Genomic DNA, 25,582 nt, shown 5'->3' with positions numbered 1-25,582 from the left:
AGATGAGCTAAGAGACTACTGCACCCATTCCTTGGTTTAGAAAAAGAGAGCAAGTGAATACTCTTCACAAAGTTCTCCACCAGTGTGGTTTCTCGCGACTTTGCAGCCAAGAGCGGTTGTGTATTCAGCCCCAGGAAAGCTATGGGGTTCAACTGTCCAGAGCCAGAGCAGTGCCAGAGGGGACACTCACTCATCCCCCACACAGGGGTGAGCTGAGCAGCTGCAAGACAAATGCTCAGAGACATCCTAAATTTAGTTACAGATTGGGGGGGGGGGGGGGAATAAAGAAATTCAGCTAACAAGCTCCAAGCCAACAAAATACCACCCAGCACCACATTCCTAAGCTATGTTGAAACCCATGACTCAGGACCATGAAACCCACAATTTGAGGATCACCAGGTCATGGCATTCCAACCCCAACCAACCAACAAGCAGCACGAACTTTTGCCCGCCCTCCTGCCCCACAACTTTGTTTCGTATCTCCCTAACCCCTCTTATCTATGAGCCACTGTAGGTTCCTTTGAAGCAAAGTGTGCTTTCTTCTCCCCAGATTTTCACCTTACAATATCCTGGTCAACCTAGGCATGCTGTGGGTGACTCAGGGACTCTGTCCCAGAACCAGAACATCCCCTGAGCAGGGCCACAGCAGCTGTTGGCCAGACACTATTCAAGCCGCACACGTGACAGACCTGCCATCTTGGTTACTCCGCTTCAGGTGCCCCTGGCACACACAGCCTGGAGCAAAATGACTTCCTGAGCCATTTCTAAAAAAGGCCAAGAGGTTCCTGGCTCATTGCTGCTGTGATCCAGGCACCCTGGGACCCTCTATGCACCGGCCTCACCCCAAAACAGCTGCGAACACAGAGAATGTCCTCATTGGCTACGTCTCACCTCCACTCCATAAGCACTGACCGCAGGAGGGCAGACAAAGCACTACAGATGCACCCAAGCTCAGCTGAGCTCACGCGGGAGCCCACCTGCCTGGAAGCTTCGTGAAAATAGTTCTCTAAATTTCTTTCTCTCCCAAAGAAAACTCAAGGTCGCCAGAAGCGCTTCATGTTCCAAGAAAAGCAGTGGAAGACAAGAATCAGCTTGGGTGTTTACTAGGCAGACAACATCTGTCCGGGCTAGAAGCAGGGGACATGCCCAGGGTCTCTCCATGGTCTAAGAGTGAGGGCAATCAGCCCACCTCCCCTTCCACCCACTCTCCCTACCCCAGCACCGTGCACACTGGCCAGGCACCTTTGCTGACTTCCCAGCCACTTCCCAGGGCTGCAGAAACTGCAAGAAGGAAGCTACTAAAGGCAGCAGACACACAAAGAGGAAGCGAAACATGTGATGGTTGGATCCCACGAAGGCAGATCTGGCCGGGACCCCTCCTTGCCGTTTCTAACAATGGCCTGCACTGCTTGCGGTGGGCAATTCTAGAGCTCCCAGGGAAAGCACCAGCACCAGGCAGCTGAGCCCAGCTGGCTCCCCGCGCTGGAACAGGACGCAGACCCCACCCCAGTCCTGGTCTCCCCACACTCATTACAGCCCACAGGTCTTGTGCTCTCCCGCCATTACCTCCTGCATCAGATCACAGCATGGGAGGGGGGCAGGGAGAAGGTCACCTCTGCCGGATGTGCAGTGTCCAGAGTCGGGTAAGGTATTGGGCTCCCTCCCTGCACACATCCACACATTAAGTTGATATTTTAACCAGCTTCAATACGCAGTGAGTCCTGCAGACTACAAACTTCACAGCGGCAAGGGAGCAGAGAAATCGCCAACAGGTAAAACGCCAGAGTTAACTGCAGTCGGTTCTTTCTGACTCCAAGCACAGCACCCCACAGTCCCCGGAGACCCCAGCTGCTGGGGCTGAGATGAGCCCTCCTGACCCTCTCCTGCTTCCCCGGGAACCACTGGAGGTCCGCACCTCCTCTTCCTTGGCAGCCTTTCCAGAAGCATCCCTGCCGCCTTTTCTCCTTTCTCCTCCCCTCGGAACTGTCTGCAATCCCTTCAGCCCTGCTCAGACGCGCTTCTGCTTTGAATCCCCTTTTCTTAATCACGCTCCTCTCTAAATGCGCTTCTGGCCTTAACCCCTGCATGCAGTTCACCTGTGCGCCCCCTAGGCGCTCCCTCCGAGTTGCCGCGGGTCTGGGGTGGGGCCTGCAGTCTGAGCATCCAGCAGGCCCCCAGGCAGTTCGAAGGGGCTGTTGCTCAGCTGTGGGTGGCAACATCGCAGCTGGACTCCTGTTCTACACAGAATCACCTGCAGCTTGTTCCAGACCTGACTCTTGCGCCCCATGCCAGACCTCCTGCACCAGAATCGGCATTTTCCCCAAGATCCATGGGCACACAGCTAACACCTTTGAAAAGCTGGAAAACTAGCGCCGAGGGGGCAACCAGGGCGGCCCGGGGGAGTCACCGAGGCAATCAGAAAGCAATCCCAAGGCCCAGGGGCTCCCCCAGCCAACCCCATCAGAAGGTGTCACCTGGACATCAGTAGCTTCAAGCTTCCTAGTTATCAGTGAGCTTGTCGTTATGGCATTGCAACACCTAGAACAGCTACTTACGGCAGAAATAGATGTCTTTCGGCTCACGGTTTTCCAAGTTCACGGTCCAAGATCCATCAGGCCACAGGGGCCTGGTGAGGCCAGAAGATAACAATGGCGGAGCACACGCAGAAGAACAATCACGTGACAAGCTATCACGTGACAAGCTAGCACGCAGAGAGCGCTGAGGCCCGACGGGGCTTTTATAGCAAACCGCTTCCCCGGGCACACCCCCAGTGACTAAGGACCTCCCCCTAGGCCCACCTCCCAGACACAGGCACTGGATTAAGCGCCCACTCTCGCAGAACCATTAACTTGTAGCTTCAGGGGTTAAATGGCTGTCAGTATCCAATTCAACCCATAGCAGCAGTGCATGGAGGATGCCTGTATCTCTCCTAGGATGAGAGTCTGGTCCCAACTGGGGAAGGCAGCAAGTCACAGGCAATGTCTCTCCAGGATACGCCCCCAACGCCCAAAAGACCTCCCACTGGGGCTACCGTCTATGCCCCTCCTAGTCTATGAACGTCTGACTTATGGGGTGTTAACATCCACATGAGTTCTGGCATGAAATCCTGGTTAAACTACATGGTTCCAACATGCGGCCAGACCTGAGAACTCTGCTATGGAGTCTTAGGGTGCGGGCCCTACACTGGACACCACTCCCTTAAAAAGGCAGGACGCTGGTACCCCCACCTTCTCAGTGTGGCCGTACATCCCATTTGCTCTGGGCAGCCATCTCTGCTGGCTCCTTTTACGGACGGTTCAGAATCATGGCTAGGAGCTCTATTTTCGTGTCAGAAAGACCTTGATTTGAATCCTCCTTCCCATCGAAAACTTACCTAATTTCTCTGTGCTCAGTGCCTGGTGTGTAAAATGGAGCCAAGAGTACCTACCTCTCAGAATGACTTGTGCCGACCGGATTAGGTGTGGAGGAGCAGTGCGGTGCTTAGAATGGCATTGGGCCTGCAAGAGGGCTCAGCTGTGGCTGGTTGCTCCTAAGGACGACTGACGCTAAAGCTTTCAGGTGTAGCTCGTGCTGCTGCTAAGTCCCGCACACTACCTAAGTCAGGTGTGCTTTCCCTTTACAAACAAGTCCTGGGTAGCCGATTCTGGCTGACCGAGACAGGAAAGAAGCCCAGGCTGAAGGAGAGTGAGGAGGGAGGAGAGCCAGGTCCAGGGATCGCAGCTGGAAACTTCCAGCTGCTCTCCTGAGGATGATTCAGTCCCAACAGCTTCCTTGGGCACTTGACTAAAGGTTCGAAGCCCCAGAGCCGATGGCACCCAGCCTTTGTGGGAGGTGAAGGGCCTGGAAATAAGCTTCTACCAGGACCTCACAGCACAAGGGGAAGCATTTCTGCGAGCGAAGTTGAGATTGTCACCCAGGCAAGGGGAGACATTCTCCTCAACCCAGCTGTATTTTGAACCCAAAGGCACAATGACCACATCTTTATTACATTTTTTAGTATATTTTAAATTTTATTTATTTGAGAGAGAAAGATTTCCCATCCACTGACTCAATCTCCCAAATGTGTACAATGAAGTCAGGAACTCAGTCCAGGTCTTCTGCATGGGTGGCAGGAACCCAAAAAATTCAAATCAGGAGCCAGAGCTGGGAATAGAACCCAGGCTCTCCAGTGTGGGAAGCAAGCAACCTAACCAGTATCTTAACTGCTAGGCCAAACACCTATATATATTTTCTATAATAATACTATATATAATGACAGTTATCGTTTGTTCCTTGAGTTTTTTTAAATAGCAGCTTTACTGAGATACAGCTCACATATAAAATTTACCCTTTTAGGATATATAATTTGGGGGGTTTCTAATACTTTCACAGAGTTGTGCAGCCATCACCAGTGTCTAATTCCAGAACATTTTCATCACCCCCGAGGGAAACCCTGCTCCCATTAACAGTCACTCATTACTCCACCTTCTCCCCAGCCCATGGCCACCACCAATCTTTCCATCCTTGCAGAGTTGCCTGCTCTGAGCATTTCTTTCAGGTGGAGTCACAGGCTCATGGCCTTTCTAGAGGGCTTCTGACTTCGCAGAGTGTTTTCAGGGGTCGTTCCTGTGGTAACACGTAACAGTCCTTTTTCTGCCCAAACAACGCTCCATCGTGCGGCTAGGCCACGTTTTACTTATCCATTCTTCAGTTGCCGGGTTCTGCGTTGTCTTCACCTTTTAGCTTCTAGAATTAGTCCATGAATAGTCTTGCACAGCTGTTTGTGTGGACAGGTGTTTTCAGTTCTTTGAGTCCATACCTAGGAATGGAACTGCTGGGTCTGACTGTGACTGTTCAACTGTTGGAAGAACTACCACTCTTCTCCAGGGAGTGAACCAGCAGATGGAAGATAGCGCCCTCTCTTCCTCTCTTCCTCTCTTCCTCTCTTCCTCTCTTCCTCTCTCTCTCTCTCTCTCTCTCTCTCTCTCTCTCTCTCTCTCTTTCTGTAACTCTGCCTTTCAAATAAAGAAATCTTTTTTTAAAAAGTGTGGAATGCAGACTAAATACATTGCAAAGACAAGAGCAAGGCTTCACACAGGATTGACCTCCCAGAAGGTTTAGACGTGTAATGAGCTTGTATTGGGAAACCCACAGCACCTGTAGTCCGAGAGGCAGGCGCTCAGCCTGGTTTTCCTAGCTGTATGGCCCGGACTGAACTTCCTTGAGATTTCGTTTCCCCAGCTGTTGAACAGAAACAGTAATTTCTCACTCACTGGGTGGTTGTCCAAATTAAGGGACACACGTATTTTAAGAGTGTGACACATAGTAGAGGTTCAGTTACAATGAGGAACCTGCATTTCTTCATCTGAGAGTGAGAATAACGGAACACCTCGTTGTTCTAGGGCTGAGTGTTTCCGGGGGAAGTGCTTTGTGCGTTACACAGTCCTGCACACAGGCCAGGCCATCCTTAGTGAAGACGTTTGGAGGAGGGAAGGCAAGACGCAGGTTCTGTAAAATCTTAGTTTATTGCTCCATCTAGTGATAGGCTCGGTAGCTGAAATGAGGTTGAACTGTAACGTTTTGCTTCGCATGCCTTATAAAGCCAGACACATCTACGCTTTCAGAAAACCCACTTCCGAGAGATGGGTAATAGCCCAGCAAGAACATGCAAGGGGAATAATGTGCACAAAAGCACTTTGCATGGATTACATGCTCCAAGAGGGATTAATTCCAGGATCTCCACTCTTTGTGCCTGCCTTCTGGTATTTCACCCCCACACACAGGCTTTTTAGAAAAGATTAATAAATAAAATAAAATGGCAGGAACTAAATCATTTTCATTGTTATTCATCAAAGACCTTAGCCCATCTGGGGCTATTGACATTGGCTTCCGGCGAGCAAGGGACAAGAAGCTTTCCTACCCTGAGCTGCCGTCACAGGCAGCAACACAAGGACGCGTGTGACAACATGCAAGCCTGCTCGGGGTTCGTATTGGACTCTCATTAGACACCGGAAATATCTGGGAAAAGCGAGCCTTCCTTCAAGTAGATCACAGTCTAGGGAGAGGCTGTGCCTGTGCATAGAATGGAAATACTCATTTTGAAATGCACTAAAATGTGTCAGTTGCATTGCCTTGCCTCAGAGCGGTCCCTTATTTTGGCTGAGGCATCCATTTGCCCAAAAAGGAACTCAGATTATTACAGCAAGAATGCAAAGAGGAAGCAGCCCACACTCGGTTTTGAAATGTCAAGTAGAAGGGCCGCCGTTGTGGGGTAGTGGGGTGAAGCCACACCTTGGAATGCCCACAGACCATATCAGAATGTTGGTTCAAGTCCCAGCTGCTCTGCTTCTGATCTAGCTCACGGCTAATGTGCCTGGGAAGGCAGCAGAGGATGGCCCAAGTAACCGGGCCCCTGCCAGCCGTGTAGGAGACCAGGATGGAATCCCTGGCTATCAGTTTTGGCCTGGTGCAGCCCCAGCCATTACAGACATTTGGAGAGTGAATCAGCAGATAGAAGATTTTTTCTCTCTGTTGCTCTGCCTTTCAAATAAATGTTTTTTTAAAATGAAATGTAGAGGGGGCCAATGTTGTGGCGTCGTGGGTTCAGTTGCCGCCTGCGACATCAGCATCCCATACTTGCACTGTCATGAGTCCCAGCTGCTGCTTCCAATCCAGCTCCCTGCTAATACACCTGGGAAAGCAGTGGAAGAGGGCCCAGGTACTTGGGCCCCCATAACCACATGAGAGACCCAGATAAAGCTCCTGGCTCCTGGTTTTAACCTGACCCAGTGCCGGCCGCAGTGGCCATCTGGGTAATGAAAGAGCAGATGAAGGATCTCTCTCTCTCTCTCTCTCTCTCTCTCTCTCTGGCTCTTTCAAAGTAAATAAATAAATGTGGTTTTCTTTAAAAAATATTTTTATTTATTTGTTTATTTATTTGAGAGGTAGAGTTACAGACAGGGAGAGGGAGAGACAGAAAGATCTTCCGTCTGCTGGTTCACTCCCCAGATGGCTGCAACTGCCAGAGATGAGCCGATCCAAAGCTAGGCACCAGGAGCTTCTTCCAGGTCTCCCACACAGGTGCAGGGACCCAAGCACTTGGGTCTTCCACTGCCTTCCCAGGCCATTAGCAGAGAGCTGGATCAGAAGAGGAGCAGCTGGGACACGAACCCGAGCCTATGTGGGATTCCAGTGCCACTGGTGGAGGCTTAGCCCACTATGCCACAGCACAAGCCCCAAATAAATCTCTTTTAAAAATCTATTTTATAACAATAAAAACATTATATTCTTTAACTCATATTTTCTTTAGTTTTAATATTTCTAATATTACAGAAGGAAAAGTATTTTAAAAAACATGAAATTTAATTTTAATATTCATTTTATGAAAATATATTCAAATTTTAATCTATCTTTAATATAATTGCGTTTTAATCCTTTGTATCATTACTAGCAATAAAATACAAATTATGTAAAAACTCTGATAACAATGTAATTAGTGATTCATTGAAACAAAGGTAAAAAATACACTTTATAGAATACACAATAATTTATAAATTATGTAGCTTTATTTATTCAACATCTACATATCACTGGCTCATTACCATAACACTCAGGCTTATCAATAATAATAAATTCATTTATTTTGATTTCAATATAAGAACCATAGCTTCACACCTGTGTTGTGACCTTGTTATTGTAAGGTAGGAAGGTTCCAGCCTTGTCTGAGATCTTGTTGGTTTAATTCGTGACAGCGGTGGTCCCCATTCATACCCTGCAGGCATCCTTGACCAGGGCCCCTCTCCTCCCTCTGTACTGTCTCCCCAGAGCGCTGGATCTCTCAGCTCTATGCTCTCATTTCTGTGAGCACATCCTGTCCTGCCTGCCCCAGGAGCTCCCAGAGAAAGGGAGAAAGGAGTCATCTCCTTCTGATGTCCGGTGAGTCGGAACACATCTCATTTCCACTCTAGTGCTGCTCTCATCGTTTGTGCACAGACCTCGCATAAGGAGCTGTTTTCCCACTGGCTTTTCAAGGCACTGCTGCACGGTGTCCAGCTCCCAGAGCTATCCTGCGCTGGCTGACCCCAGCAGGCCTGGTCCTTTCTATGTGACCTGCAGTTTCCTCCCAGGACACTGGGAGTGTTCTCTGTGCATCCCTGGTGTGGGCAATGTCAGCATGATGTGTGCTTGCGTGGGGCTGTCTCGTTAATATTCACAGGGAGCCTCTGTCTTTCAGTTCTGGAAAAATATCTTTAAATGATGCAAGATAAGTTTTGTCTCCTGCAGCCTCTCTGCCTGAAACTGTCTTGTTTGGATGCTTGATCTCCGATCGTTGTCTCCCCTGTTTCAATCTCTCTGCCTTTCTGTTCTAACTTCAGAGAGGGCCTCCTCGACTGCATCTTACAGACCTTCTCCCAAGTTGCTTAATTTGGCCCCTTCCTTTCATGGGAGAGCTTTTTCTCAGGGGCCCTGGAATTTGTGGTCGTCCACTGTCTTAAGAGTGAGGAGCTGGGACCAGTGCTGTGGCACAGTGAGCTAAGCTTCCATCTGCGATGGTGCCATTCCATATAAGCACTGGTTCAAATCCCAGATGCTCCACTTCCCATCCAGCTTCCTGCTAATGCACCTGGGAAGGCAGCAGAGAATGGGCCCCTGCCATCCACGTGGGAGACCCAGATGGAGCTCTGGGCTCCTGGTTTCAGCCTGGCTCAGCCCCAGCTGTTGGGGCCATTTGGGGAGTGAACCAGCAGATAGAAGATTCTCTCTCTCTCTCTCTCTCTCTCTCTCTCTCTCTCTCTGCCTTTCAACTAAATAAATAAATCTAAGGGGGAAAAAAGGGTGAGGTGCTAAAAAATGCACTCAGTTGATGAGAATGTTCTTCCTCACAGAACAATACATCACAGGGGTGGCCATTTGGCACAGCAGTTAAGACACCACTGGGGACACTTAAATCCTATGTTGAAGTGCCTGAGTTCTAGTCCCTGCTCAGCTTCTGATCCCAGCTTCTCACTAATGCACACCTTGGTGGCAGCAGGTGATAGCTCAAGCACTTGGGTTCCTGCCACCCACATGTGAGACCTGGATTGAGCCCTGGGCTCCTGGCTTCAACTTTGCTCAGCCCTGGCTGTTGTGGGCATTTGGGGAACGAACCAGTAGATGGGAGATTGATCTCTCTCTCTCTCTCTCTCATCTCTGCCTTTCAAATAAATAAAAATAAAATTATCAACCCATGATTATTGGGATAGATTATGTCAACATCTTTTTAAAAAGGGAATATAGCTGATAAATTGATAAATGTAGCAAAAAATAGTAATGATCCTAGAGATAGTGTTTCAGATTAGGAAAAACAAAAGTAGATGCTGAGCAAAACATTAAGAGTCAATGGGATATGCACACTAGAAGAAATCGCTCCCAGTTACTCGCTGGCCACAAAGAAATAAATGAAATTTTGCAATGGTGAGATCAGGTCGCCAACACCTTAGCCTTGCAATCAAGGTTAGCGGCCTCATTGTGTCTCTCCCCATTGGATACAGCTGCATACAACTCAACCAAGAAGCCAGCGAACAAATCCAGAAGGTGGAACACGCAGAAGACAAGTAGTTTGACCCTTTTAACAACTCAACATCAGGTGGAATTTTCCAGATCAAAAAAGATCAAATGCAGTGTGTAGCCCTTGGCTAGATCCTGGAGGGAACAAACCAGCTCTTTAGCATAGCATCCCGGCGACAGGTGACAGCACCAGGGGGGCTTGTTAGAGGATAGAGAAGCGTTCAGAGGTGAAATGTCAGAGCACCCACAGTTTAAAATATCTCAGAACATAGGACAAAATGATAATGGTTAAATCTGCGTGCTGGGTGTATTGTTGATGATTGCACTATTCTCCTTCATTGTCTGTGTGATTCAAGTGTTCATTACAAGAACGGTGGCTTGGTAGGTGGGAGAGAAAGGAACAGAGCACTCTGCCGAGATGTATTTCATCCGCCACAAAAGCCCAGCCCCCAGCACAGAGCCTGGCCCGCAGGAAGCCCTCCAGGACTATGACTGCAATGGTGCATGATGTGACAATGAAGTTTCTGGCAACCTGAGCAAGAGCAGCGGTGCTGGCCCCGTGAGAGTGGCAGCCGGAATGAGCGGGTGGAGGGACTCATTGGGGGTGAGGTGCGGGCGGGCATAGCAGGAGTCATCGCCTGTGTCAGTGTGCGGGTGCAAATACTGCCATTCTCCCTGAACTGTGCCGCAGGAGACAAACAGGGCGATGACTGAGCGCAAGCCCTGTGCGTCCCTCCTTCTTCTCAGCACATTTCTTTTATGACAGTGAGAGGGAGCTTATCTCTGTGGGCCCGTGTCTCGCCCTAGATAAGCAGCTGCGGAGGACTTATCCCAACCCAACACTTATCAGCATCCAGCACATTGTCAAGTATATGATACATTTATGGCAAAGGGGAATAGATAGAGAGCATGACTGCTGTTCCACTTAACTTCTAAGGAGAGTTATAAGGAGGTCCAGTGGGGTCTGCGGCTAACAGGCTGGCAAACCCCCAAATCAGACCCAGTTTCTGCAGATCCAAGAGGCTGCAGAGGGAGCAGTCCTGGGCCTGGCAGAGGGCCATCACCCCCAGAAGACATCCTCAATGCCTGGATGTACCTGCCACTCTCAATTCACAGCTCAGAACTCAATCCCCAACAGGGATGGAGCGCCCAGGCCGGGCCCCTGGGAACGGAGTCAGTCACAAGGGCTTCTGCCTCTGTGAATGACGTCAGCGCCCTGGTTCTAGGCTGGAGGGAGGTGGCCAGGCGCCCTGGTGCCTCTCCCTTTCTACCAGGTGAGGACACAGCAGCAAGGTGCCAGCTCAGAAGCAGACAGAGCCAGCCCTCACCAGATTCGGAGCCTGTCTATCTACTTTGATCTTGAACTGGCCAGCTTCCAGAACCATGCAAAATGCATTTCTACTGCTCACAAATTACCCAGTCTTAGTAGTGCAGACTAAAAAACCACCCCAAACAGGAGGAGAAAGCAAAAGAGAACTGGTGGGTTGCAGGGGGTGGCACTGAGGTGTTGAATGTTAAGCCTCAGTCTACCAACATCCCATATGGGCACCTGTTCAAGTCCTGGCTGCTCTACTCCTGATCCAGCTCCCTTCTGATGTGCCTGGGAGAGCAGCAAAAGATGGCCCAAGTGCTTGGGCCCCTGCACCCATGTGGGAGACCTGGATGAAGCTCCTGGCTCCTGGCTTCAGCCTGACCCAGTCCTGGCTGTTGCAGCAATGTGGGGAGTGAACCAGTGGATGGGAGATCCCTCTGTCTCTCCCTCTCTCTCTCTAACTCTGACTTTCAAATAAATAAATAAATCCTTAAAACACACACACACTGAAGGCGTGGCCATTTGGCTCAGCAGTTAAGACACTGCTTGGGATGCCCCCGGCCGCTGTAGGAGTGTCTGGGTTCGAGTCCCAGTTCTGCTTCCCATTCCAGCTACCTGCTAATGCACACCCTGGGAGGCGTCAGTTGATGCCTCAAATACTTAAGTCCCTGCCACCCATGTGAGAGACCCTCAATGAGTTACAGGATTCTGGCTTTGGCCTGGCCCTGCCTCAGTTGTTACAGGAATTTAGGGGGTGAACCAGTAGGTGGAAGATATCTCTCTCTCTCTCTCTCTCTCTCTCTCCCTCCCTCCCTCTCTCCCCTCTCTCACTCCCCTCTCGCCTCCCCCTCCCTTTCAAATGAATGAATGAATACAATGACAACTTGGGAGGTAGGAGGGGTATGGTGGTATGGCGAGGGGCATAACTAGGAGCATGGACACTGGACCCAGCTTGCTCTTGGGGGACATAGGGCTCTGCGGAGGTCACCTCCGCCCCATCACCTCCATCCAGGCCTTGCTCACAAGCCACCTGCTCAGTAGAGCTCCCCTGGCCATCCTCCTCTCCTGGCACACCCCCACTCCTGTCCCCAGAGCTCTTACTCTCGCCCACCACTCTGGGTATTCGCTTACTGGTCTAGCTTCCCTCCAGCCTCCCACCACTTGCTAGAATTAAAGCTCCACAAAGGCAGAGATTTTGTCCACTTGTTCACGGGTTGGGCCTGTCACTACTGTCATGACAGCCTGTTTCTCGTAAGATGGCACATACGCCCCTGCGAAGCCCACTGCCAATCTCTTTGGGATTCGGTTTCCTGCTGTAGGAAATGAGAATGGAGCCCAGGGAGCCACTCTGGGGCTACAACTCCCTGTTGACACAGGTTCCTGGAAGTTTCCGCTTCCTCCAGATGGGGGCAGCAGAGGCCACTGGATCCCAGCAGGCTCTCAACTTGACACACATGCCCAGCGCCCACGCACAGGGAGGAAACTCACAGGCATCCTCTCCTCCCTCTCTTCCTCCACATCTCAGAGAGGAGTCTCTGCTGTTTGGAGTCAGAGATTTGCTCTATTTGTGGCCCAACTTAGTTCCAAAAAGAACTGAGTCACAAGCGTGAAAATTAAACGCAATATGGCGGTTAGAGATTAACAAGCCCAGAGACCATCCAAGGCAATCAGATACTCCCAAGATAAGCTAGTTACAATAGCTGAGTGCGGAATTGAGCTCCACGTGTCTACGCATGTGGGCAGGGCTGGAATTAGGACAAGGCCAGAGGCTGGCGCTGCGGCTCAATAGGCTAATCCTCCGCCTGCGGCACCGGCACAGCAGGTTCTAGTTCTGGTCGGGGCACTGGATTCTGTCCCAATTGCTACTCTTCCAGTTCAGCTCTCTGCTATGGCCCGGGAAGGCAGTGGAGGATGGCCCAAGTCCTTGGGCCCTGCACCCCACGGGAGACCAGGAGAAGCACCTGGCTCCTGGCTTTGGATCAGCGTAGTGAGCCGGCCGCAGCGGCCAATGTGGGGGTGAACCAACGGTAAAGGAAGACCTTACTCTCTGTCTCTCTCTCTCTCTCTCACTGTCCACTCTGCCTGTCAAAAAAAAAAAAAAAAAGAGGACAAGGCCAGTCACCCAAATGTGAAACATAAGGAGGGAGCAGCCTAACACCTCTGTCATCAACGTCAATGTTTCAGGTAATATTGTCAAAAATCAAAATCACTCCCCCCCTAAAAAATAGTAAAGAAAATGTCCAACTTTTACATAAGCACATAAAAACACATTATTTCTTTTGCCTTAATTCCAAATGGCATCTAGACCAACGCAACACACCCAGATCTGGTGTTCAGGATTTGACATTTGGTTCATCGTACAAATTTTTAAATGTGTAAAAACTGTTTATTTCCATCTATTTGAAGGAGGAGAGAGAGAGAGAGAGAGAGAGAGAGAGAGAGAGAGAATTGATTTTCCATCCATTCACTGATTCACTACCCCAAATGCCCACAACAGCTGGGGCTGGGTCGGGCCAAAACCAGGAGTTGGGAATTCAATTTGCATCTCCCGCATGGGTAGCAGGGGCCTTCTGGGATGCATGACCAGGAAACCAGATTAGAAGCAAAGTAGCAAGGGCTCAGATCAGCACTCTGATATGGGATGGGGTTGTCCCAAGCAGTGGCCTAACCTGCTGCACCACAGTGCCTGCCATTAATTTTTTAAATTTATTTTTATTTGAAAAGCACAGAGACAGAACAGACAGAGATCTTCCATTCACTGGTTCACTCCCAGAATGTTCACAACAGCTGGGGCTGGGCTAGGTTGAAGCCAGGAGCCAGGAATTCCATACAAGTCTCCCACATGAATGCCAGGGACCCAAGTGCTTAGGCCTTCATCAGCTGCCTCCCAGGGTGCACATTAGCAGGAAGCTGGAACAGAAGCAGAGTAGAGACTTGAACCCAAGCACTCCGATATTGGACACAGGTGTCTAAAGCGTCATCTTAATGGCTACACCAAATACCCCTTGCCTCATGCTTTTTTGGGTATTATTTTGATCTTTAAAAGTATTGCATAAAATAAGGGCAAGCATTTGGTACAACAGTTAACGATGGGCTTGGGATACTTGCATCCCACACCGGATGAGTCCAGGCTTTGCTTCTGATTCCAGCTTCCTGTTACCATGCACCCCGGGAAGCAGCTGATAACGGCTCAAGAATGTGGGTCCCAGCCACTCATGTGGGTCCCGGATTCTGGCTTCACCCTGGCCCAGCTCTGGCTGTTGTGGGGATCTGGGGAGTGAACCAATGGATGGAAAATCTCAGTCTTTGTCTTTTTCTGTCTCCCTTTCAAATAAAACTGAATAAAAACTATTTCAATTATTGTATAAAATCTTAATGGCAGAGTTTTGAGGGTCCTCTACGTTTCCCAAGGTGAGTGCCTCTCTTTGCCTCACCTTCATCCCAGGCCCGTCAGGTCCCTCTCACTAGGGAGCCTCAGGATCACTCCCGGCCCCTGGCCAACAATCCTTAGCCAGGCCTCTGCTCACCTAGACTGTGCTGGGACAAACCTGTAGATACACACAGCACACAGACTGCTGCCTCTGCCCCCTTCCCCTCCCCATGGTTGACACACCTTGGCTCTGTCCTCTGAGTCTGGCACCTTCTCAGTGCAATCTTGCAGGCACATCTATCTATTGATTAGAACTGACAGATGCGATAAAAAAAAATCTTTTTTCAATTGTATTTTATTGTGGTAAGAACGCATAGCACGAGATCTACACTCGTAACAAATCGGAAGTACACAATACAGGATTGTTGTACAGCGGGTTGCTACAGCTTATTCACCTTGCTTGGGGATAACATTTTATAAATACAGACCTGGGAAAGTATCTGTAAGCAGGACACTAACACCACATTGTAGGGACAAAGCTGGAAGGAAGCCCCGGGTCCAAGGCTCATTTTAGGCTCACAGAAGAAGATGCAGAGTTGCGGGCAGGGCTGGAAATCAAAAGGTGAGGAAGTGAATGCTCTAGACCAGGACTGCCCAACAGGATTTTATTCATTTTATTTTATTTGAGAGGCAGAAAGACAGAGACAGACAGACAGCCAGACAGAGCTCCCATCCACAGGCCCATTCCCCAGATGCCTGCAACAGCCAGCGTGGCCCGGAGCAGGGAACTCAACCCAGCTCGTCCACATGAGTGGCAGGGCCCTCAGCCTCCCAGAGTGCTCAGGAGCAGGGAGCTGGCTGGCAGAACAGAACTGGGCCTTGAATCCAGGCACTCCATGTGGGATGCGAGTGTCTCACCAGCAGTCTAACTGCTGCGCCAAATGTCTGCTCCCCAGTAGAGCTTTCTATGACCACAGAAATGTTGCACATTTGCACAGGACAATCCTAAAGTCACTACCCATGTGTGGCTACTGAGCACTTGTGCAACTCAGGAACTGAATTTCAAATTTTCTTTTTTTTATAAATATGATTTATTTATTTTGAAAGAGAGAGAGAAGACAGAGAGAGATCCTCCATCCACTGGCTCACTCCCCAGATGGCTGCAATGGCCAGAACTGGGCCAGAAGCAAGGAGCTTCATCTAGGTCTCCCACATAGATGGCAGGAGCCCAAACACATGGGTCATCGTGCATTGCTCTCCCAGTAGCATTAGCAGGGGGCTGGATCGGAAGTGGAGCAGCCGGGACTCGAACCCATGGCCATGTGGAATGCTGAAGTTGCAGGCGGTGGCTTTACATGCTATGCCACAATGCATACTCCTAAAATTTATTTCTTCTGTTCCATTTATATCTCAATGTTAATAGTCATGTTTCCTTTGGGCTGGAACTACCATCTTCCAGTATTTTGCCAAGATGAGGAACAAGAAAAGAAAAAGTAGAGGGAGCTGCTGCGTGTTCTCTGGGCCTTCTAAGAAACACATAGTGGATCATTTGGCTGTCTGCTTGCAGACCCATCATGGGAACTGGCATTCTTCCAAAAGGAATGCCCCAGGCATGTCACCATGGCAAAGCTGGAAGAGTCGACTTGCTCAGCAAGCTGTTGGCATTGCTGTAAACAAATGAAGGGGGAAATCCCTGCCAAGAGAACTGATGTGAGAGTACAGCCTATTAAGGACCCTAAGAGCCAAAACTGCTTCCCGAAGCATGTGAAGGAAGATGATCAGAAAGAGAAGCCAGCCAAAGAGAAAGGTACCCGGACCCAACTGCAGCGCTGGCCTGCTCTGCCCCGAGAAGCGCGCTACGTGAGAGCTGATGGGAAGGAATCCAGGCTGCTGGAGACTATTCCCTAAGAACTCGTGGCATAATAGGTGTCCAAAAATAAATAAAAGAGGGAGCAGGCATCGTGGGGCGTGAGGTAAGCTGCGCCTAGGACACCTGCATCCCACATTAGAGAGCCTGGGTTTGAGCCTTACCTCTAACTCGGATCCAGCTTCCTACTAATGCACACCCTGGGAAGTAGCGGGTGGTGGCTTGAGTACTTGGGTCCCTGCCATCCATGTGGAGAGCTGGATAGAGTTCCTGGCTCCTCGTTTTCAGCCTGGCCTAGCGCTCACTCTTGTAGGCATTTGGAAAGCAAGCATTTAGAAGGTAATTCTCTCTCTCTCTCTCTCTCTCTCTCCCTCCCTCCCTCCTTCCCTCCTGCTCTCTCTCTCTCCACAAGCGTGGCAGGGACCCAAGTGCTTAAGCCACCACCTGCTGCCTCCCAGGGTGTGCATTAGTAGGAAGCTAGATCAGAATTTTTGTGGAGAGCTGGCTCCTGGTTTCAGCCTAGGCTACCACTCACTGTTATGGGCATTTGGAAAGCAAACCAGCAGTTAGAAGGTCTCTCTCTCTCTCTCTCTCTCTCTCTCTCTCTCTCGTGTGTGTGTGTGTGTGTGTGTGTTGCTCTGCCTTCCAGATACATAAGAATAAAATAAATAAACCTAAAACAGATAAATAAAAGACCTCTGGCCTGTGAAAAAACAAAAGGCCACAAGTGCGCATTGGCTACTGCACTAGATGGTGCAGCACAGATGAGCAATGCTCCAGTTCTAGCCTGCGCTAGAACGAGCTGCAGGACTTGTTGCAACAGACTGCTGGGCTTGGGATGCAGGAGGCAGGAGGGGCGGGGAACCTGCGTTTCTAACAAGTTCCCTGGGCGAAGCCCAGGCTGTGCTGACCCCACTTGAAGAAGCAAGGATCCAGAGAGCCTTGCAATCCAAAGAGCTGTAGGATCCCAGACAATCGCTTTAAGTCTCGGGCATTCGCTTTCTTATCTCAAAGCAAGATGGCAGCCCCAGCTTTGGAGACAGATTGGATTCCAATCCCTGCTCCTCACGAATTCACGGAATGGCCTTGAACGGTTCTTTAAGTTCTCTCTGATCTATTCACAACATGGAAGAGTGATACATAACATACCAAATAGAGTAACTGCAGATATTCAATGTGATATTTATGCCATTTGGTATGTTTCTTCATGGCATTTCCTGCTCCTATGGAAGGAGATTCTATATGTGACCCTGTCACCTGTGGCATGCCCACAGATGACCACTTTTGCAACATAACCTGCCAGGGTTCTCCAGTGCCAGTTAGCTATCACCGTGTAGAACATATTACCCTAAAAGCTAGTAAGTTAAAGCAACAGATGGGCATTGGTTCTGTGAGTCAGCAATCGGCACGGCTTAGCTGGAGGCCTCAGGCTCAGTGCTTCAGGAGGCAGTAATGAAGCTTCTGGGGCCACAGCCTCATCAGAAGATTCAACCAGGGGGCCGGTGCCGGGGCTCACTTTGTTAACCCTCTGCCTGCGGCGCCAGCATCCCATATGGGCGCCGGGTTCCAGTCCCAGTTGCTCCTCTTCCAGTCCAGCTCTCTGCTGTGACTGGGGAAGGCAGTGGAGGATGGCCCAAGTGCTTGGGTCCCTGCACCCACATGGGGGACCAGGAGGAAGCACCTGGCTCCTGGCTTCGGATTGGTGCAGCACCAGCTGTGGTGGCCATTCAGGGAGTGAACCAACAGAAGGAAGATCTTTCTCTCTGTCTCTCTCTCTCTCACTGTCTAACTCTGCCTGTCAAATAAAAAAAAGAAGAAAAGATTCAACCAGGAGCCATGGCAGGGAGGGCCACTTCCTGTTCGTAGGGTAAGGCATCCATCAAGTCTGCCATCGCCACCATTTTTAAGTGGCCGTCAGCACATTCACAGCGCTAGGCGACTCTCACCTCCATCCCTCCAGAACCCTTTCATCTTTCCTAAGTGATGCTCTGGATCCACTAAATACCAACTCCCCAGTGGCCTCACCCCAGCCCCTAGAGACTTGGTATCTTTGAAACCCTAGATTTCCAAGATATCAAGTAGGTGCAGAGTGGGTATGATGTTCTACTCTAGAACATGTGTTTCTGCCACTCTCTCTAGGAATCTGACTGTTCTAAGCATCTCATATAAATCGAGTCCTACGGAATTTGTCCTTTCCTCCCTGGCTGATTTCACTCAGCACGGGGTCCTCAAGGCTCATCCTCATTCCAGCGTGAGCCAGAATTTCCTTCCTTTGGAAGGCTGGATGGTAATCCATTGGATCTATGTGCCACATTTTTCCTCCACTCATCAGTGGGTGTACTTTTGCCTACCGTGGCTAGGGCTGCCATGAGCACGTGTATACATATATCTGCTTGAGTCCCCACTTTATTTCTTGTGGGTAGGAGGGTCCACATCCAAGCTCACGCCCTTGATCATGGGAAAGGCTCAGTTCACGTTAGCTACTGAACTGGGGGCCTCAGTGTTTTGACACGCCACATGGCCTCTCTATAGGCTGCTGTAACACGGCACTCGCTTCCCCAGTGCAAGAGAGGAGAAAGAGAACAAGAAGGCAGCCACATTCTTCTTATAACCTAGTCTCAGAAGTGATGAAGTCCACGCTTCTGCCATTGTGTTCATGAAAGGCAAGTCCAGCACATGTCCAAGGGGGGGGGGGGTGGTCCCACGAGGGGATGACTGCCAGGAGGTGGGGATCACGGGGAGTCACTTCAGAGACTGCCACTTTAGGGATCCAGCCAGGGGGGTCTGCGGGGCAGGCATCTGTAGAAAAGCATATCTGGAAAGGCCCTTGAACTCTGGGATTTTTGTGCATCGCAAAATGAATTTTTTGAGGTTAATAGGACCATAAAAACAGAATGAGAAATTGATCGTACACGTTCACAAGTATGACTCCATACAGTTAATGCCACTGTTCGGGAGTGGGAATCTGGCACAGGGATGAATACGCCTGTATCCCACATCCACATGCCTGAGTTCAAGTCCTGGCTCTGCCTCCAACTAGCTTCCTGCTAACGTGTACCCTGGGAGGAGGTGGCAGACGGTGGCCAAATGGTTGTTGCTGCCACCCAAACATGAGAACAGATTGTGCTCCGCGTGTCTTGCTTTGGCCTGGCCCAACCATGGCTGTTAGAAGCATTTGGAGAGTGAACCAGCAGATGGAAAATCTCTCTCCCCCCTCCCCCGGCATTCAAATAAAATGAAAATAAGAACATTTAAAAAAAAAAAAAAAAAGGTTCTTTTAAAAAAACAATTGCCACTGTGTTCAATGAGACTCTGAAGGCAGGGGCCAGCTTTTCCTCCTCTGGGAGCTGATGGTCGTGGGCCCACAAGGCACACTCCTGTGCAGTCCCCCAGCCTATACAGGACCCTCCAGATTCCACTTCAAACACCTGCTGGCCGAGAGGGCCACGGCACCACCTGCACCGGCTGTCATTTCTCAGCTCTTCTTGGAGCTCTGCAGCCCCGGCCTCTGCAGACCTGGAGTTCGTGTTCTCTCTAGCTCCGACCCCACCCTCTCTCTGCCCTCTCAGGGCTGCCCCTTCCAGCAGACTCAGCTCCCTCCAGGCTCCCCACAGGCCTGGGGATGCTCTGCCTGCTGCAGTTCTGGCGCTAACGAGCCTGGGCCTCCTGCCTCCCTCGCCCTTTTCCCATGTTCAGCGATGGTCTCTGTCCTGCTCCTGCTTCTATTCAACCAGGCTCGAAGGCTGTCCCGTGGCTCAGGCTGGGGCAACCCTTTGTTCGGAGGTTAGACCTACTTCCCAGCAGACAACGGAATGCTCTGGGCCTGAACATGGACTTCATACACTTCCTGCGGCACATCACCAACATCTCCCCTCCCACAGCCCAGCATTCACCATGCGATGCCTAATTCTGCATTAACTACTGGAACAGTTTGAACATTAGTGCTCTTTTGGATTGCTGTCATCTGGGGCCAGGGATGTGGCACAGCCAATTAAACTGTGGCCTGTGACGCCAGCATCCCATATGGGCACTGGATCAAGTCATGGCTGTGCCACTTCTGACCCAGCTCCCTGGTAACGTACCTAGCAGAGCAGCAGCAGATGGCCCAAGGACATGGGCCCCTGCTACCCCTATGGGAGACCCAGCTGGGGTTCCAGGCTCCTGGCTTCAACCTGGCCCTAGCCCAGGCTCTTACAGCCACTTGGAGAGTGAACCAGTGCATGGAAGATCCTTCTCTCTCTCTCTCCCCCTCACGCTACCTTTTAAATAAAATAAATATTTTTAAATAAATATAATCTGCATTCTGCAGATGAGAAAACTCAGAGTCAGCCCAGGTTACACAGCTGGAAGTAGGCAGTGACAGAAACACATTATGTAGCTCCTGTTGAGTTTTCAGGGTATCATAAGTGGTTCCTGATTTTTTTTTTTCATGTTGAAAGCTTTGTAGGATTATCACAATTTGAATGAAACTATATTTTCCATTCTGCTCTCTATCTACCCAATACAACCCATCTCCCAACAGACAGACCCAGAGTCCACAGCCTAGGACAGCCTAAGCACTGAAGACAAAAACTGTTTGTGACCCTACAGTACTATAGCATCAACTAACCCCACCTCTTCTGCCTCCCCATACAACCAGAGGAAGGTGTCTGACCCAAGTGAAGCTAGGAAGATTGCCTCTTTTGGTATTTAGAACTGGGAAGTTAAAAGACAAAGGTAGGAGGGGCCAGCGCTGTGGTGTAGCAGGTTAAGCTGCTGCCTGCAGTGCCAGCATGCTATATGGGCGCTGGTTTGAGTCCCAGCTGCTCCACTTCTGATCCAGCTCCCTGCTAATGTGCCTGGGAAAGCAGTAGAAGATGGCCCAAGTCCTTGGGCCCCTGACCCCATGTGGGAGACTTGGATGAAGCTCCAGGTTCCTGGCTTCAGCCTGGCCCAGCACCAGCTGTTGTGGCCATGTGGGGAGTGAACTAACAGATGGAAGATTGTCTCTGTAACTCTTTCAAAGACATAAATAAAATGTTCAAAAAAAAAAAAAAAAAAAGACCATGGTATGCAGTTGCTGGCGTTGTGGTACAGCAGGTTAAGCCATTGTGTGCAAGGGAAACATCCAAAATCTAGAATGCTAGCTTGAGTCCCCGCTGCTCCACTTCAGATCCAGCTCCCTGGTAATGTGCCTGGGAAAGCAGCGGATGATGGCTTCAGAGCCTTGGACACTGCCTAGGCCCTTTGGAAACGAACGAGCGGATTCATTCATTCTTTCTCTCTCTCTCTCTCTCTCTCTCTCTCTAGCAGGTGGCCAGGCAAGACAGTTATGTGGGAAGATATGACATGTCTTCAGCCATAGTGCAGTGCCCTGGGTAACCACCCAGGCTGTGGAAGCAAGCCACCTGGTTTGAATCATGGCTCCCATGTATTTGCTGAAGAATTTGGGGCAAACTGCTTAACCTTCAGGTCAAGCAACTTAATCTTTAGGACTCCATTTTCTCATCTATAAAACGGGGGAAATGAACAGTACTTAACAAGCTGTTTTTAAAGTGAAATGAGGTCACACACACAAGGAACAGGGCACAGCAGGGCACAGGCACACAGCACATACCCAGGAACTGCCCACTGACCTCACCACCCCGGAAATCCATGGTGGGGCAGCTCCCAGGGAGACTCCAGTCCCCAGAGCGCCTGGAGGGACTTCAGTACGCGTCATCTCAACCACCAAAGGGTTTCCACAGATGCCCAAGAGAAGTATTTCCTATGGGGTTTTACCTGGTTACGTTTTCACCTCACACTAAAAGACTTTCATTTAAAAACCATACACCACATTGATTTGGAAATTTTATTCTTTTTATTTTATTGCAAATGTCTGGTAAAGGAAAGAACAGGGAAGCTAATTCTCATGGAAGCTTTGGTGAGAAGAGATCTGTGCTGGAGCGTGGCGGAGCCCCTCCTGAGTGGCTCGCCACCTGGGCTGCTGGCTGACCCACCTGGGCGGCCCTGGCCCTGCCTCACCGGTGTTCTGACTGAACTGGTCTGCCCACAGCTCAGCATCAATAGCTTTCCAAACTCCCCCGAGGTGAATCCAATGAGTAGCCAGGTGGAGACCCTTGGTGGTGGCTCATGGCAGGGGCCTGGCAACATCAAAGCACCTGAAAAAGTCACCCAACACCTGAGCGTCACTGGCAGGTGTCGAGCCCTGTCCCCTGTCCCCCTTGCCCCAGGTTCCAGGTGTGCTGACCCTTCCTCCTCACAGACCCCACAGGGAGAGGTGCTGGAGGGCGTGGCACACTGCACACTGTGCTTGTGCTTAGACATGGAGAACGACAGGAACACAGTTTGCTCTATCACACAAAGAAACTCACTTTCTGATAGCCAAAGAGCATTAGCTTTTTCTCTTTGTGAGTGGAAATAGTATAGAGAGATGAAAAGCTCTGTGATGGAATGAGGAAACATGTGTTGGACAGCATACTCCTTTTGTAACCTTGCGGATCCCAATTCCAAGAGAAAATTTGTCAAGCCATGGACAGTAAAATATTACGCACTTTCGCAGCATATTTTGTGTGGGTAAACAGTAATCGCCAGTTAGATATTTATGATTTATCCTCAAAATAGAAAATGCTTTTATTTTCCTGAGTCCTTAGCAAACAAACAAAAAAAGGGCTTTTAAAAACTTTTTAAATATGCCTATTCTTTGTCCATGGGCACTCTCACAGTTCAGTGCGGTATGCCTCAATACCAGGTTTGACAAACACAGGTGAACACACAGATCTGATGTCAATTTTCAAGCCTAGGCAGAGACAGCAACTGAAAATAAAACATCCGTCATCTACAAAGCGGTGCAAGAGGAAGATTTCTTGACAGTTAGAAATGCAATATCAATTTGATTCTTGATCCCATACAAAAGTAGGAATTTCTATTCCATTAATAATACTGAATGATTTGTGTCTTTGCAATGATAAAATTTTTAGAACATTTAAAAAATACATAGGATCCCATTTTTACATCATGATTCTGATGCATTATCATGCCTTCTACTTTGTCTGCAAAACTTCTAGAGGGTACAGTGCATTGACATGATAAAACCAAGGCACAAGAATACAGTTACAACAAGTGTATATAAACCCTAGCACTTTGTGCCAATTTGGGAAACATTTAGAGAGATATTAAAGTCAAAAAAATTCTTACATTCTATTATGATTAATGAACAATTAGTTGTGCAATTAACAGACTGCTAACCACCATACCATTATTAAATATATGGCTATCACTATAGGCTGTGGATAATTCAAAAATAGTTTTAAATATTAAAACCTGATATAGCGAGGTGGTTACTATGATGTTGTGCCTTGCTTTATCTAGATAACTGTCTAAAATTTCCATTTAATTTGCAATCTTTATGGCAATTATCAATTTCTTAACTATTTTCACTATATAAATGATATTTTTTCCCCAAGAAAATGATAGATTTTTTTCCCCTTACAAAAGACAAAAAGATTTACAGGAAGATAATCAATGTAAGAAATGCACAGACATCAATAGTAAAATCGAAATACGGACTCAAAGGTTGAATTCTAATCTATTGGGGACATTCTCTTAACTTAGGGTAAGGAGCAGCACATTCCTGTGACCACTCGTTAGTTTGTTAGTTTTAGAAAAATCATCATCATGACATTTTAAAAAAATAGTAAATAGTCTCGGCTGGAGAGTCAAGCATTGAAGAAAAGGGTGAAGTCTTCCCATTCATAAAATGAAGGAGACAAAAGCCTTGTTGAATTGGGGGAGGGGGTTCCACTGAATTGAGAGGAGTGAAATAAAGTGGCAGAAAACATACTGAATTTTTCACGAGAGATCACTTTCGAGACCAGAGGGCAACATTGAGACCCATGAGAACACATTTCTTGGCACATGCACGCCATGGATGGAACACTCCTGAATGCAGCGACAGCCTGGCTACAGAGGTATCTAGCTCCTAGCCCCCCTGGCAAGACCTCCTTCTAGGTCCTTCTCCCAGCTCCTTCACATGGGAGCGTCCGGCTTCTGCATCTGTTGGATTTGCTTCTGGAGCTGGTCCTTGTCCAGCTTCATCTTGGCCTCGAGAACTTGCCTGAGGGATCCTATGCTTTCATAGATGGCTGTAAACCCTTTGGGAAGAGGTAAATTTCACAAGCGTTAATATTCAAAAAACAATGCCATACCCAACTCTATAGCATAGTCAATTTTGGCAAAAATGTTCAATAGATGCTAAAACTCCTGGGATAAAATGTTTGTTGGGGAACAAGAGCTCCACAGTTGCACAGGATCTCCCTACAGAATCCTTTTCAATTACAAGGAAGAAAAAGGAGCTATTACACTGATGCAATCTAGCAGATACTACTTTACCCAGGTGACTATAGCCAGTATCATACACCTGCTGATAAGACACCCTGGGAGGACACGTCACCTCTCCTGTGGCATTTCTGCCCAAAAAAGTGCAACCTGAATTATGTTAATAGGAAGCAAACAAATCCCTCAGAGAAACATTCTACAAAATACATCACTGTAGCCTCAAAAATAAATTTAAAGAGTCAAGGTTGAGGCTAGTGTTGTGGCACACTGGGTTAAGCTGCAGCCTGTGATGCCAGCATCTCATATAGGTGCCAGTTCAAGACCCAGCTGCTCCACTTCCAATCCAGCGCCCTGTTAATGCACCTGGGAAAGCAACAGAAGATGGCCCAAGTTCTTGGGTCCCTGCCACCCACATTGAAGACCCCGATAGAGTTCCAGGCTCCTGCCTTCACCCTGGTCCAGCCCTGGCCATTGAGGTCATTTGGGAAGTGAACCAGGGACTGGCAGATCCCTCTCTCTATCTCTCTCCCTCTACCTCTTTCTCTCGCTCACTCACTCTCTCTGAAGATCTACCTTTCAAATAAAAATAAATAAATCTTTAAAAAGAAGAAGTCAAGAGCACTAATGAACTTGGCACTCAATACAGATTACAATGCTGAATAAGAAAACATGATAGCTAAAGAAGCTGTATGCATCTGGATTAGAATCTGAATGAAGCAGAAGCGCTCAGCATCACTAATCATAATGGAAAAACAAAGCACAACCATGATGAGCTATCACCCTGCTCCCCATCTGTTAGGATGGCCACAGGCAAAAGACATGAGAGAACATGTGTTGGTGGAGATGTGGACAGGAAACTCTTGTACACTTTTGGTGGACTGTGGCAAGGAACAGCCACTGGAAACCAGTATGGACAGTCCTAAAGAAATTAAAAATAGAACTAGTGTCTGATCCAGCAAGCCCCACACTGGGTATACGCTCAAAGGAAATGGAATCACCATGTTGTAGAGATATCTGGACTACCAAGTTCACTAGAACATTATTCACAGCAGCCAAGGTATGGACACAACCAGTGGCCAACACTGGATGATGGAGATGTAAACACACACCCATACAAATGTGGACTCCCTATACATAAAATCAGATGTTCAGCCTTACAAAACAGCATGGATGAATCTAGAGGACATTATGC

The 25,582-nt window shown here is 48.9% G+C and overlaps 1 protein-coding gene across 3 annotated transcripts in view; it reads right to left on the bottom strand.

The window, feature by feature from the left end:
- Positions 1–14,623: 14,623 nt before the first annotated feature.
- Positions 14,624–25,582, bottom strand: part of FAM81A (family with sequence similarity 81 member A) — a 79,443-nt gene continuing 68,484 nt past the window's right edge. For 2 of the 3 annotated variants that reach the window (XM_062206034.1, XM_062206035.1), the window contains exon 9: positions 21,929–24,206. In XM_062206034.1, coding sequence (XP_062062018.1) covers positions 24,082–24,206 — 125 coding nt within the window. In that variant the 3' untranslated portion in view covers positions 21,929–24,081. Of the gene's footprint in view, positions 14,816–21,928; positions 24,207–25,582 lie in introns of those variants that run through there. The other variant, XM_062206036.1, reaches the window with a different exon arrangement.

This window comes from Lepus europaeus, chromosome 11 (genome assembly GCF_033115175.1).
Source record: "Lepus europaeus isolate LE1 chromosome 11, mLepTim1.pri, whole genome shotgun sequence".
Classification (NCBI taxonomy): Eukaryota; Metazoa; Chordata; class Mammalia; order Lagomorpha; family Leporidae; genus Lepus; species Lepus europaeus.
This window is presented reverse-complemented; position numbering and strand designations above follow the sequence as displayed.